General features: G+C 41.8%; 1 protein-coding gene and 1 long non-coding RNA gene across 2 annotated transcripts in view; one reads left to right on the forward strand and one right to left on the reverse strand.

Annotated features, from left to right (window-relative positions):
* ak3 (adenylate kinase 3) overlaps positions 1-11,465 on the reverse strand; it is a 36,138-nt gene extending 24,673 nt beyond the window's left edge. Inside the window, exon 1 of the mRNA XM_072589111.1 lies at positions 11,168-11,465. Within this exon, the coding sequence (XP_072445212.1) occupies positions 11,168-11,315 (148 nt within the window). The 5' untranslated portion in view covers positions 11,316-11,465. The remainder of the gene's footprint in view (positions 1-11,167) is intronic.
* A 101-nt stretch (positions 11,466-11,566) lies between these two features.
* LOC140490477 (uncharacterized) lies at positions 11,567-15,560 on the forward strand. Its single transcript, XR_011963226.1, has 3 exons — positions 11,567-11,881; positions 14,428-14,525; positions 14,840-15,560. It is a non-coding gene; the product is annotated as an uncharacterized lncRNA (long non-coding RNA).
* Positions 15,561-15,887: the final 327 nt, after the last annotated feature.

The following is a 15,887-nucleotide window of genomic DNA, read 5'->3' on the forward strand; positions in this document are numbered from 1 at the left end:
GGTGTGCTTAGAATTTTATCTGCAATGTTCTTATTGATTCTGAATAACAGGTGATGGCAATGTAAATTCTTTTACATTCTACCTGCAAGACAGAGAAACATACCACCCTAACCTCCAATTTCTTGCAGGTCAGTAGAACAAATTAACCCTTTAACATCTCAAGATAATCTTTTTCACTGTCCACTACTTCATCATCTATTTTGGTGTTATCTGCAAACTTACTAACTATACCTCCTACATTCCCATCCAAATCAGATATATAAATGATGAAAAGCACCAGCACCAATCCTTGTGGCACACCACTGTCATAGGCCTCCAGCCTGAAAAGCAACCCTCCACCAACACCACCCTCTGTCTTCTACCTTCAAACCAACTTTGTATCCAAATGGCTAGCTCTCCCTGGATCCCATGTGATCTAACTTTACCATGCAGAACCTTGTTGAATGCTTTGCTGAAGTCATCACAGACAACAGTTAATGCTCTGCCTTCAACCTTACATAGAACATAGAACAATACAGCACAGAACAGGCCCTTCGGCCCACGATGTTGTGCCGAACTTCTATCCTAGATTAAGCACCCATCCATGTACCTATCCAAATGCCACTTAAAGGTCGCCAATGATTCTGACTCTACCACTCCCATGAGCAGCGCATTCTATACCCCCACCACTCTCTGGGTAAAGAACCCACCCCTGACATCTCCCCTATACCTTCCACCCTTCACCTTAAATTTATGTCCCCTTGTAACACTCTGTTGTACCCGGGGAAAAAGTTTCTGACTGTCTACTCTATCTATTCCTCTGATCATCTCATAAACCTCTATCAAGTCCTTGCCTGTCCAAATACATGTAAATCCTGTCCCTCAAAATCTCCACCAACTTACCCACCACTCACATAATACTCACCAATCTATAATTCCCTGGCTTCTCCTACTAGCATGTCTTAAATAATGACACCGCATCAGCCAGCCTACAGTCTTCCAGCACCTCACCCATTGCTATTAATAACGCAAATATTTCAGAAAGGGTCCCAACAAATCTCTTCTCTAGTTTCCCAGAGTTCTGCACCAATCAGGTCCAACGGTTTTATCGAATTTTGTGTGGTCCAGTGGCTCCTCTTCTGTAATATGAACTCCTTTCATGATATCACTATTTATTTCTCCAAGTTCCCTAGCTTCCATGCCCTTCTCCACAGTAAATACTGATGTGAAACGTTCATTTAGTATCTCACCCATCACCTGTGATTCCACACATATATGGTCACACTGATCTCTAAGGGGCCTTTTTCTCTTCCTTGTTACCCTTTTGCCCTTAATGTATTTATAGAATCTTCAAAGTTTGGTAGAAGATTTGTAGCTCAGGTGCTCGTTGTTGTGGTTCTGTTCGCCGAGCTGGGAATTTGCCTTGCAAACGTTTCGACCCCTGTCTAGGTGACATCCTCAGTGCTTGGGAGCCTCCTGTGAAGCGCTTCTGTGCTGTTTCCTCCGGCATTTATAGAATCTTTTTGGATTCTCCTTGACTGTATTTGCCAAAGATACCTCATGTACCCTTTTGGCCTCCTGATTTCCCTTTAAGTATACTCCTATTGTCTTTATACTCTTCCTAGGATTGACACAATTGCAGATGCTAATACCTGATATATGCTGCCTCCTTTTCCTTGACCAGAGCCTCAATTTGTCTTGGTCACCCAGCATTCCCTACACCTACAAGCCTTCCAATTCACACCAACAGGAACATACAGTCTCTGAACTCTCGTTATCTCATTCTTAAAGGCCTCCCACTTCCTAACTATCATTCTACCTGCAAATAACTTCATCCAATCAACTTTTGAAAGTTTCTGTCCAATACCGTCAAAACTGGCCTTTTTCCAATTTAGAACTTAAACTTTTTGATCAGTTCCATTCTCTTCCATAACTACATTAAAACTAAAAGAATTAGAATCAATTACCCCAAATGCTCCCCCTACTGACACCTCAGTCACTTGCCCTGCCTTATTTCCCAACTGGAGATCATGTTTCGCCCCTCCTCCTGTGGGTACATCAATATATTGAACAAGAAAGTTTTCTTGTACATATTGCCTTAGTTTATCATTTCATTGGAAAGACATCAAATCCAATAATGCAGCATTGTCATAGTTTTGTGCTAAAGCACTAGCTTTGATTATTCTCTGAATTCTCTGAAATAGGGCCTGAACTCTCAACCTTCTGACTGAGGCTGTATGTTGTTAACAGCAATTGCTGGCACACAGTACGTTATGGCCCTGTTGTCTAACCACATCATCCCCCACATTTCTGCTCATTAGTATAAACCTTTCTTCAAAAATAATGCCTAAATTCTTTCTTAACTTCAAATCATTAAAATTACAAACCTGAACAGCACGGTTTGGAAAATCATAATTTGTTTAATTGACAGGATTAACATGAAAGACTGCAATGTTTAACACAGCTATAGCTACAGGTCCTTCTTGTAGTGACTGACTAATAAATTTAATGTATGGTATTCATAACATCCCCATTCTAAAATTTGAAGTAAGGTTCAATTTAATTCCTAGATTCCAGAATGGAGCAGAATTCGACATCAATAGTACTATTTCAAGTCAATGACCAATATTCCCATACGACTGGCAGACAATACATTTTTGGGCCAATGTTTTGCGTGCACAAGTCTTTTTCTCATCCTGCACAGAAACCTTCAGCCTTGAACAAAACACCTTGAGGCCTTTCAACTGTTACTTAAACCAGATAAAAGTTGTAAAGGCAGCTCAAACACTGAGAAGGCAATGCCATTAGTTTTTGAATTTTAATCACTCCTGCTGGTTTCCACCCTATCACAGAAATTCTGCTTTGACGCTTTGCTTCTCCTTTCCAATGGCTTCATATTTAGTTAAAATTAATTTGTTCCAGTCCGACAAAAGATCATTGACCTCAAAACCGAATTCTGTTTTCCTCACTCCACAGACGTTGTCCCACTGGGGTGTTTCAAAACTTCCTGTTTCAAGTTCAGATTTCCAGCAACCTCAGCACTTTGCTTTTGACCCAAAGAGTAAATTGAATTGTCTCAAAGTGCAAAATTGGTTGTTTTCTCAGCTGTTTGCTGATAACTAGGCTATTTTTGTTTAGAAATTAAAACAATAATACAGTATAGATAAGGACAGAACTTGCATCAATTCTGATTATGCAGGAGAGATTAGTGTGTGGAACGTAGCACTGCTTTCACCCCTTCACACAAAAGGAACTGTAGTGATTTCCTGGACCTTTCGTCATCATATCCCTTTGATGCAACTCACATTTTGGGAGAAAATAATTTAGTATTCAAGAAGCTTGTAATGCAGTAAAGTCAAAATTGAATGCTCGCACTAATCACACGATAACGAAAACTGAATACCTAGAAATAAGGAGTTATACTCTGTTCTGGGGTGAGGCAAGAGAAACGGTATCGCTCACAAGACAACAGTCATCTTCTTCATATACTATACATCAATATTAATTGGCACAAGACAATGTAGGAAGAAAATGTTTTAGATCAACTTATCTAACAAATCGAACCGATTATTGAGATGGAAGCAGTTAGCACTGCATCATTCAAATGAATAAGATAAATCTATTTCAGAAAATAAAATTAAAAACTCCAGTGCATGTGCAATTAAGGCAAGGTAATTAAGTGTAGCATGCTTGCTCAGTACAGTTTTTATTTATTCACAGGGTGAGGGCAACACTGATAAGCAGCATATTTATTGTCCATCCTTCACTCCCCTTGAGAAAGAGGTGGTGAGCTGCAACATGAATCTTCTCAAGGGCAACTAGTGATGGATAATAAGCACATCCCTAACCAGTAACACCTAAATTCCGTAAATGAACAAAGAAAAAAGGCTGACTTCTATGTTGAACCAACAGCCTGGAATTTGCAGTCAGTGGTAAAACAAGAGTATTCACCACAATGGTGGAAAACTGAAAGACGGACCCCAAATTCAGAATTCTGCATCTATCTGCTTTTGCGTTAAGTCCTGAAAATGCAGTCACATTCTGTAAACTAATAATGGTGAATGCTAGCACTCTGCCATTAAATTCCAGGCCAACTATCACGAGGACTTAGTGGTGGACTGTGGTCTTTCTTGGTTAATAATTTCCAGGTTCCAATGGATATTTTAATGGAATTACTAATTAGAGTACAATTTCCATTTCCATAAATTGTGGGGGTCATACAGCTTTAGATAGACTATAGATCATTAATTAAATAATTTCGCCCTTTGAATCACTATTAATATTTTTATCAAATGATGTTTAAGCTAATGCTAACCAGCTGCATTACATCAACTATAGAGCACTCTAACAGACAAGGTTATGAAAGAGTATTTCTTGCTGAGATGAGCTTCTCATCAACAATCGTACAACAAATACAAGTGAAGGGTTAATCTTGGGAATGCTGTCTGTACTCATCTTGAGCTTTCCTATACAAAAGGTGCTGCATACAGCTGTTGTTCTTTCTAATTAATAAATAACAGCACTCTGATTTACATCACCATCTAGATTCTTGAAAAAAACCCAAATAGGAGGTCGCGTTGACACTAATGTTGAAATGCGTTGAGCATTTCTGGTAATAATGAAAAATTGGAGATTCGTTTCCCTTCATTGGGTGGCATGGTGGCTCAGTGGTTAGCACTGCAGCATCACAGCACCAGGGTCCCAGATTCGATTCCAGCCTCAGGCAACTGTGTGTGGAGTTTGCACATTCTCCCAGTGTCTGGGTAGGTTTCCCCCGGGTGCTCCGGTTTCCTCCCACAGTCAAAAGGTGTGCAGGTCAGGTGAATTGGCCTTGCTAAATTGCCCATCGTGTTAGATGCATTAATCGGAGGGAAATGGGACTGGGTGGGTTACTCTTCAGAGGGTCGGTGTGGACTTGTTGGGCTGAAAGGCCTGTTTCCACACTGTAGGGAATCTAAAAAAAGTATACCTTACATTAGGTAAGGAGAGCTGTAGATAATATTTCAGGTGTGGTCTCACCAGTGTTCTGTACAAGTGGTGCACGTATTTGTTGATAGGGTAAGAAATAGTGAGAGAGATAGCCATCAACTCCAGGAGAATATCAAAGAACTGTGCTGGTAGGTACAGCAATAGCAAATGGAATTCAACAGAAAATTGTGAGTATTGCATTTGAGACAAAAAGGATGACACAATGAATCGCAGGACCCTGGAAACTACTGAAGATCAGAGGGACCTTGGTGTGCATATGCACAGATCTTTGAAAGTAGCAGAGCAAATAGATGGTGGTTAAGGCAGCACAAGGATGGATGTGATTACAGTAGGGAGGACACAGCGGAGCTTTACCAGGATGCTGCCTGGGTAAAGAATCTGATAGATTGGATCGGCTGAAGTTGTTTTCCTTGGAGCAGCGAAGGTTGAGGGGAGGAGCTGATAGAGATGCATTAGGTTATGAGGGACATAGATAGTGGAAAGGTACGTTCCTGTCCACCCTCTAGAGGGATCAATAACCGGGGAGGCAGAAATTTAAGGGAAGATGCAGAAAGCTAAGAGGAGATGGTAGATAGACATTTCCATTCAAAAGGTGGTCAGAGTCTGAAACTCATTGCTTGAAAGGATGGTTGACCCAGAAACCCTCATAACATTTAAGCAGTATTTAGATAGTCACTTGTGTTGCCATTGTTATTGGCCAAAAGCTGAAAAATGGGTAAGCATAGTCAGATCTTTGTTAACTGATATAGAAGGATGGGCTGAATGGCCTCCTTCTGCGCTGTAAATGCTTTTGAGCGTTTGCATTGCTCCTCTATTCAAATGCTCAGTGCTCAGCAAACTTATACTTTTCCTTTCAGGAACTGTAGTATGTGTGTGAAATAGGAATAAAGAAAGTTGTGAAGGTACACGGGTATCTTTTCCTCAATTCCGTTTTTCAAATAATCAATAATCAATTTACTAACCTATTGCAAAAGCTGGATTAAAATAAAACACACAAGCATAGTAATCCTATTTTGAAGCTAACTATTGCTACCCTTTACAAAATCCTTCACATTTATTTCAATATAAAGTAGATTTAGAAAACAGGGCTCACTGAAAATGTTTCTCTTTTAAAGAAAAAGTGGTTTAGCATTTCCTTACACAGCTTTGATAACATTTATTTACACAACCTTCAACTTGCAACTATTGCATTTTTTACTTTGAAACATATGACAGAAATCAGATATCAGGTCACTATTTCCACAGAAACACAAAACCTTGTTTCAATTCAAGAATTTATATTTACATAGCACTTTTCACAACTTGAGGACATCCCCAAGCACATAATACCACGGTTGTGGTCCCGTGCGACAGTGTTATAGAAAATTGTGCAATAGAAATAAAGGGGCAGATGGGAAAAACAAGTTTGGGCAAGTCACCAAAAGTACCAGTAAAAAAAGAACAAAACAATAATAGTAGTTAGCCTAACACAAACGATAGCACAGTCTACGTAAATTTTGACCTGTTGTATGGTACTCTACATTGCAATTCATCAGAATCTTCGACAGATTTCTCTCGATTGGCATCTATACCTGCTGGCTGCACTACATTCTAGCCAATCTTCTGATCCCATCCAACGATAACAGTGTACAAGTCAGATCCCAGAATGAAACCTGCCTTCATAGGTCAAGGGTTGAATATTCAATTTCTTTTGCTAAGAGTCAGTTTTGATGAGTTTCTCAGAGGGTTACACATCATGGTGCTTGGGGACATCTATCACCTTATTCTACAAAACCCACCTGATTTATTATCTACCCCATCCTTTGGTACCCCTCTCACACATTCTATCACTATCATGCCATTCCTAAAACAATTCACCTCTTCCTGGATATCCCAGAATTGACCAAGTTCTGTGGTGCAGCACCATCTTTAAAATAGTATTGTGTGCCCAGACAAGAGCTGTCAGATCAGAGCTGCCCTGCATGGTTCCTGACATTGGTCCTGAACATGGCAATGGAAAATTGGCATCTCTCTTTGGGCTGGGAGATGAAGATGCTGCTGATGGGGATGGGGTGATGCAGAGGCAGGATGTCCTCTTCTTCCAGGCCAACAGAGAACACCATCCTACTGGAACCATGCCAACCTGGACCAGGTTTACCATCTAGTCCAGTGCAGTCTCAACCATCTGGGCGACATGGTGGCTCAATGGTTAGCACTGCTGCCTCACCGCACCAGAGACCCAGGTTCAATTCCCACCTCAGGCAACTGTCTGTGTGGAGTTTGCACATTCTCCCCATGTCTGCATGGATTTGCTCCGGTTTCCTCCCACAGTCCAAAGATGTGCAGGTTAGGTGAATTGGCCATGCTAAATTGCCCGTAGTGCTAGGTGAAGGGGTAAATGTAGGGGAATGGGTCTGGGTGGGTTGTGCTTCGGCAGATTGGTGTGGACTTGTTGGGCCGAAGGGCCTGTTTCCACACTGTAAGTAATCTAAAAGAATGCACAGAATGTAGGAAGAAGATCAACGACCTACTCCACTCTGCCATCATTTTCTCATTGACACCTCACGCTCACTCGATCTCTGCTACTGTATCCACCATTTGCTGCAACGTCTTCCCCACTCACTCTCATCCTCATTAACATCTGACCCTGACTATCCCTGAATCTCTACTGCACAGCCTGCTCATGCCCTCAGGATAATTCCACACATGAACTAAAATTAACAGTGTGCCACCCACCTTTCTCTCCCTCACCCACTTCTGTGCAGAGTTTCCTGACTCTGACCACCCATGTTCAAGCCCCCTTACTGATTTTTCTTTGCAGTTGGTTACCAGAGTGATTAATCACTGAAACAGGTTTACATGAGTTTGCAGATATTCTTTAACATTGAAACCAGTTTCTAAAAAAAGAAAAAAAAAGCTCTTCATACAAACAACAAAGCCAAGTTTCAAACTGCTCACAACACTGTCCTTTTACTTATACTTTTTTTAAACTGTTAGTCAATTCCAGTGAAATTTCACTCTCATCTCAACTGTTTTAAGTTATTAAGTTAACAGACTGCTCCCAGCTTCTTTTCCTCAGGTTGTAGAGACATTTTCATGATGCTTTTCCAAGTCCACCAGTCCAAACATTTCACAAAACCTTTCACGAAGCTCCTCATTGGAAAGCGCTCAAGCTGACTGATCGTACGATGCCGACGCGGAGTCCAGTCCTCCGCACACCGCTACACCTACTGATGGGGATGAGAATTGTGTAACAGTGAACGGGATTTCCCTTTATAGGAAAAATGGCCGGCAATTCATAAATCGCGTTACAGACAAATCATATTTAATAAACGAGTGTTATAGAAGAACTACCTGTAGGCATACTAACAATGTCACTGAACTAATAATCTTAACACCAGGCTAATGTTCTGGGGAGAGGGTTCAAATCCCACCATGGCAGGTGGTGAAATGTGAATTCAGTAAAGTCTGGAATTATAAATTCAGCTAATGACAGCCATGCAGGTATTGCCAATTGTTGTAAAAACCCATCTGGTTCAATAACATCCTTTCAGGAAGGAAATCTGCCATCCTCACCCATGTGGCTCCAGATCCACAGCAATATTGTTGAGTCTTAACTGCCTTCTGAAATGCAGGACTAAATTACTGCAAACGCTGGAGTCTGTACTGAAAACAAAGAATGCTAAAGATTTCAGCAGACCAGGCAGCATCCATGGAGAGAAGGCACGCTAACATTTCAAGTCCAGATGACTCTTTATCTAAGCCTTCCGAAATGGTCTGGGAAGTCAATCAGTTTAAGGGCAACAAGGAATGGGTTATCAAATGGGGAAAATGGCAGAAACACCAACATCCCATGCAAGAACAAAGTAATTTGACATGATCACTTTTGATGTGTAGGACATTCAGCAGCCAATTTTCTGTCAGCAACTCCTATAAACAACATTGAGATAACTTGCTTTCACGATGAACACTGGCAAGGGTACTGGCAGAGCTAAGAGAAAAGCAAAATATTGCAGATTGTTTATGTGAAAATTTCAAAATCTTTTTCATGTACAGTCACCATAGAGCTGATGTAGATTCAACATGCTCCTTCTGCACTCTATTTTATGATTCTTACTGTCTTAACCAACAGTGCTCCTTTAATAATGCAAGACTGAATCAAGGGTTCAAGTCTCTGGAATAGGGTTTTTAACCTGCAAATATCAGACCAAGAATACTGCCACTGAGAGAAGAGAAAAAATTGCAATAACAACAACACAAACTCAAACTGCTGCAGATGCTGGCAATTTGAAATAAAAGCTAAACATGCTGAGAAATACTCGGCACACTGGAGGGAGCAAAATAAAATCAAAAGGTATTGCTTCAAGTCAAAATTTCTTGTTGAAAGAGCACCACAACCTGAACGATAACTCTCGCTCCTCTCCAAAGATGTACCCAGGCCAGCTGAGCAGTTCCAGGAACGTTCTTTTTCTTTAAACTTGGCAGAATCAACGGTCTAATGAGGTTCAATGTGGCCATTATTAAACTATGTCATTTCATTTCCAGTCTGGGCTTCACATAATTTCTCCCCAGGATTTTCTTCTCAAGTCATCAAGTTATAGAGCTGTACTGTGCGGAAATAGACCCTTGGGTCCAACCTGTCAATGACAACTAGGTATCTTAAATAAATCTAGTCCCATTTGTCAGCATTTGGTCGATGTCCCTCTAAATTCTTCCTATTCATAGACCCAGCCAGATAATGGAAGTGTACCAGCGCACGCACACACACACCAAAGTTGCCCTTTAGGTTCCTGTTAAATTTTTCCCTTCTCACCTTAAACCTATGCCCTCTAGATTTGGAGTCTCCCATCCCAGGGAAAAGACCTTGTCTATTTACCCTATCCTTGCCCCTCATGATTTTATAAACCTGTATAAGGTCACCCCTCAGCCTCCGACGCTCCAGGGAAAACAGCCTCAGCTCATTCAGCCTCTTCCTGTAGCTCAAACCCGCCAACTCTGGCAACATCCCTGTAAGTCTTTTCTGAACCCTTTCAAGTTTCACAACATCCTTCCTATAGCAGGCAGACCACAATTGCACACATTATTCCAAAAGTGGCCTAGCCAATGTTCTGTACAGTTGCAAGATGATCAAAATCCTGTTGTAATCTAAAGTAGCCTTCTTCACTGTCCACTACACCTCCAATTTTGGTGTCATCTGAAAACTTATTAACTATACCTTTTATGTTCATATCCATATCATTTATATAAATTATGAATCCAGCACCAATCCTTTGCAAAAGGAATGGCATCAGAAAGACCTGCAGCCAAATATATTGAATTGAATTTATTGTCACGTGTACCGAGGCAAAGTGAAAAGCTTTGTCTTGTGAGCAATACAAGCAGATCACATCGTGAAGTAGCATAGATAAGTAAACAATTGGTAAACTTGTTGGGCCGAAGGGCCTGTTTCCACACTATAGGTAATCTAATCTAATCTAATCTAATACACAGCAAAAACAAAAACACAGGTACAGACGAATGTTAAGAGTTTGTGAGTCCATTCAGTATTCTAACAACAGGAGGGTAGAAACTGTTGCGAGACCAGTTGGTGTGTGTGTTCAGGCTTCTCCCTGATGGTAGAGGTTGTAGGAAAACATTGCCAGGGTGGGATGGATCTTTGAGAATGCTGGCGGCCTTTCCTTGACAGTGGGCCTGGTAGATGGATTCTATAGATGGGAGGCTGCAAAAGGAGTGGCATCAGCAATTCCTGCAGCCAAACATGTTACAAAAGGAATGGCATCAGAAATTCCTGCAGCCAAACATGTTACAAAAGGAATGGCATCAGAAATTCCTGCAGCCAAGCATGTTACAAAAGGAATAGCATCAGAAATTCCTGCAGCCAAACATGTTACAAAAGGAATGGCATCAGAAATTCCTGCAGCCAAGCATGTTACAAAAGGAATAGCATCAGAAATTCCTGCAGCCAAACATGTTACAAAAGGAATGGCATCAGAAATTCTGCAGCCAAACATGTTACAAAAGGAATGAAGACTTGGTCGCGCTTTACAGTGGAGTCAGTGATGCTCCGGGGAAGGCTGAATGCAGTACAGCCCACAGAACAACGGGACTGCTTCACTGAGCCTAATGGGCAGGGATGGAGGGAGAGGGACAAAGAGAGAGAGAGAGAGAGAGCTGGGGGACCGCTCTCCTCCGGGAGAGAGAGAGAGAACCGAGCGGGTACCTGTCTCATTCTTGATGTTGGTCCGCAGCAGCTCTCCGCTGGACAGGTGCTTGAGCCCGAAGGTGTTGACGATGCGCTCGGACACGGTCCCCTTGCCCGAGCCGGGAGGGCCCATAATGATAGCACGGAACAGGAGCCGGGCCCCCATGGCTCAGCAGAGAGCAGCAGTGCAGCAAGCTGCCCTCCCCTGTCCCGGTCTGTTGGTGCAGCAGCGATCCTCCCGCTCCCTGCTCCTTCCCCGGCAGCCAGTCTGCAGCACCAGCCCCACTCTCTGCCCGGACTTTGCACTGTCCGACAGACGGCATCGGGGCTTATCTTCCTCCCACAGGAAGTGACACTGGAATAGGGAGGAGGGGAAGAGGCAGATGAGCTGTAACCCAGCCCCGTGCATAGGCAATGGACACACGTTTGGGTGCAGAGTGTAACATGTGGTGGAATAAACAACAAGGCTGGAATCTGGGTCATCCTGTGGGCTATACTGCGGTGTAAATGTGGCTGAATATACACAGGGGTGCAGTCTGAATAATGTATATGTGTTAACATGAATGGTATACACAAGGACCTTCTGTGCATCAACTATATGTAAATATTGTCTTGCACAAGTGAGTAAAACCTTTGGTTTGTTTGTTGGACAGGGTCAAACTCCAATGCTTGGTTATTCCTTCCCATGCTACTCTGCAAAACCAAACTGTTTCAGGAACTATGAATATGAAGGTATTTTTTAAATGAAAAAGTATATGTCTTGATTCAAAAGGTGGGCGGGTGTGCACAGGGGTGTATTGAATGAGGGGTGGTATAAACCCTGTCAAGTTGGCAGAATTGAAGTATACATGAGGAGTATAGATGGTAATGTGGGTGGTATGTGCAGGGGTATGATAACATGTGAAAGAAATAAGGGGTGAAATTTGGGTGATATGAACTTGGCATAATTGGGGGGTTTATATATGGTGTACAAACAGGTGTTACAATGTGTCCGGTTTAAACAATGTGTAATGTGGGTTGATAATCTAGGCCATGCGCTTTGAGATATTAACAAACAGGGTGTGTAATGTCTGTGGTATATTTGAGGCCTTTAATGTGAAGTATAGAGGGTGTTTTGTGTATGGTGTAATTTCAACATGCTGTGGGCAGTCCAGTAGTGTAACCTGGAGATTAAATGTAGAATATAAATAGGGTGCCACATGGATGGTGCATTCTAAGCCATGTGCTTTGAGATATCAGCAAACAGGGTGTGTAATGTCTGTGGTATATTTGAGGCCTTTAATTTGAGGTGGGGGGGTGTTTTGTATATGGTGTAATTTCAACATGCTGTGGGCAGTCCAGTAATGTAACCTGGTGATTTAAATGTGGGATATAAATAGGGTGCCACATGGATGATGTAATCTAGGAGCAGAATGTATTCAGATTTGGAGTGGAGAGATGTTAGTAAAAGGAAGTGAGAAGACGTAAATCCAACATGGATTTGGATCATAATTTGCACTGCCCAAAGATATCAGTGGGATCAATTCCAGAACCTCACCAGTGGTGTCCAACAAGGATCTCTGTTATTTGGAACACATAGAAATTATTTAGTTGAAAATGTAGGTGAATCTGATTCACTTTGCAGGCGACATAAAATTGTTGGAGTTGTGGATCATGAGGAAGGTTGTCAAAGTATGCAGCAGGATAAGATCAGTTGAAAAGTTGGGTGGAGAAATGAAGTTGAATCTGAACAAGTGTGAGGTGATGCATTTGGGAGGTCAAATGCAAGAGGAAACTGTACGGTAAATGGCAGGGCGCTTAGGAGCTTTGATATACAGAGGGATCATGGGATGCAAGTCCAGAGCTCCCTGAAAGTGGTCACACAACTGGATAAGGTGCTAAAGAAAGCATCTGGCATGCTTGCCTTCAATTGTCAGGTATTGAGAATAAAAATTAGCAAATCTTGTTACGGATGTCTAAAGCTTAAGTTAGGCCACGTTTGGAGTATTGTGTGCAGTCTGGCCCCCACATTATAGGAAGGATGTGGAGGCTTTGGAGAAGATGCAAAAGAGAGTTACCAGGATGTAGCCTAGATGGAGTGTGTTAGCTGTAAGGAGAGGTTGGACGAACGTAGGCTGATTTTACTTGAGCATTGGAGGCGAAGGGGCAACCTGTTAGAAGGAAATGAAATTATGAGAGGCATGGACAGGATGGATAGTTGGAGTCTTTTTTTGCAGGATGACAATGTCAAATACTGGGCATAGGTTTAAGATGAGAGTGGAAAAGATTAAAGGAGATGTGTGAGCACAGATGGTAGTAGATGCCTGAAACGTGCTGCCAGGGAACGAAGGTGTTAGGAGTGGATATGATAACAATATTTAAGAGGCATGAACGGCAGGGAATAGAGGGATATGGACCATGTGCAAGCAAATGGGATTAATTTAAAATGACATCATGGTTCACACAGACATGTTGGGCCAAAGGACCTGTTCTTGTGCTATGCTATTCTATGTAGATACTTCCATCAGTCTGCCTGAAGCCTGTGTTTTGCCTGAAGCCTGGCCCTTGCCCTGTTGTACATTGATGCTTAATCTCGAGCCATTTTCTTGGTGGTTATTTTTCCCAGTGCCTTCCACTCTCAGGGGCAGAGTGAAGAGGCAAACTTGATTCGAATATGGGTTGTTGTCATTATTGTAAGCCACATGCTGGCCATCTTGCCGAAATAGCTAATCAGCCACTCAAGTGATTTCTGATCCTGGTTAAATATATTTCAGCTGGTACATTGTAACTTGCAAATTTAAATGATGCTGAGTTATTGACAAGGAGTTTGCAATTTTATGTCATCCCAAAGCACTTCACAGGCATGAATCTGGCTCTTGTAACTGCACACATATGCAGTGTGAATAAACATTACAGGCAGTTTGCAAACAGTAAGACTTCACAAACAGCAATTAAACAAATGATTAGATAAGCGACATGGGTCAGATACAGGTAGTGACGTGCCCTGGCTAACCCCCATAAAGAGATGGAGAAAGCGAACTTTTGTGACCTGCTAAAAGAGTCAGAATAAGAATCTCTCATCCAAATTTGGAAAATCTGACATGCAAAAGATTGTGACAAATGACAAAAGCAGAAACAGCTGGAGAAACTCAACAGGTCTGACAGCAATTGGTGAGAGAGAGCCAAAGTTAACATTTCAAGTTCAATATAATCCAACTCAAAATATTAACTTTATTTGGCTCTCTACAGATGCTAACAGACCCGCTGAATTCCTACATAACTTTCTGCTTTTATTTCAGATGCCAGCATCCGGAACATTTTGATTCTATTTTTCTGAGAAATGACCACTTAATGTGCCTTAATTAGCAAGTTAATTCAGGGTTTTAGATCTGTGAAGGTAAGTCCATTTTATTTATGTTTTATTTTGTATAGAAAGTTTGAACTTTTTGGTGATTAGAATGAAATAAGTAAAGTTGCACTTATATAGCACCTTTCACAACTTCCACAACATTTCAATATACTTCATAGTCAAAAATGTTTGAAATGTAGTAACAGCAATAAAAGCTGCTTTATTTCTATCTTTTTTGGTATTGACATCACCAGTTATGGCGATGGAGCCAACAGGGCTGCGTGTGGACTCTTAAGTTCAGGGGTCGGCCCGCTTCCATCTGCTTTTGTTTTTTTTCTCTTTCATTTATGTTCCATTGAAAGCCTTTTGCAGTGGGTTAATCAGCAGCTTCAGCACAGCAACAATAGTGAGCCATGTGTGGAATGGCAGCAGTCTCCTGGCAGTCTGAGGTGGTGGCGACAGCTGACGCAGTTCCTCCTAGCAATTGAGGCAGCGGTTGTGGTTCATCAAAGGGATCAGAGGCAGTTGCAGTAAATGTGGTTCCTCTTCGCAATTGGAGACTTTTGTGGTAGACACAGTGCCTCCCAAGCTCCTTTTGACAACCAGAGGCAGTGGCAGTGCAACATCAGCAGCGAGAGTGGGCCGTGCATAGAATAGCAGCAGCTTCCCAGCAGTCTGAGGCAGCGGCAGACGCAGTTCCTCCCAGCAATTGGACACCGCAGCAAGGACTCAGCTCCTCCTAGCATATGGGGCTAGCACTGGGGTGAATATGGCTCCTCCAGCGATTAGAGGCGGTGACAATGTTAGCCACAGCAAGAATATGGCTCCTCCCAGTGATCAACGCGAGTCTCACAGGCTGACCGAGAACTCAGACTGTGACTAGGTCTGGGTGCCTGCTTCGGTGGTTCCAAACATCTTTGTGGAAACAAGACTTTATAGATTTTAAGATGTGAGTGTTTTTGTTACCTTTTGGCTTTCTTTTATTTCTGCCATTTTGTAAAGGTTCTGATTTTGTAACCAAGATGGCGCCAGAGAATGGCGACTTTGTACACTTGTATTGTCCTGATGTATTCCTATACTCGAGTGCATGTGACAATAAAATCTAATTCTATATTTACCTTAATAAACCTGTGATCAGTCTCAAAAATTGTATTTCCATAATTTCTACCTTGATGTACTTCAAATTTATACAATTATTCATTTAAGATCATTTATTCCAAAAATCAATGTTCCCATCTTAACAAAAAAGGTGAACATCTCATGGAAAATATTGTTCTAAACTATTCAGAAATCACATGAAAATAAAGTGATCAACTACCTCTCAGTCATTAATGCCAACCCAGAAGAGCTCAGTGCAATGAACACAATCTTGTAATGATGCAGTGCTATTGTGAACAAGTTAGGATAGGG

The sequence above is a fragment of the Chiloscyllium punctatum genome, chromosome 2 (assembly GCF_047496795.1).
Source record: "Chiloscyllium punctatum isolate Juve2018m chromosome 2, sChiPun1.3, whole genome shotgun sequence".
Classification (NCBI taxonomy): Eukaryota; Metazoa; Chordata; class Chondrichthyes; order Orectolobiformes; family Hemiscylliidae; genus Chiloscyllium; species Chiloscyllium punctatum.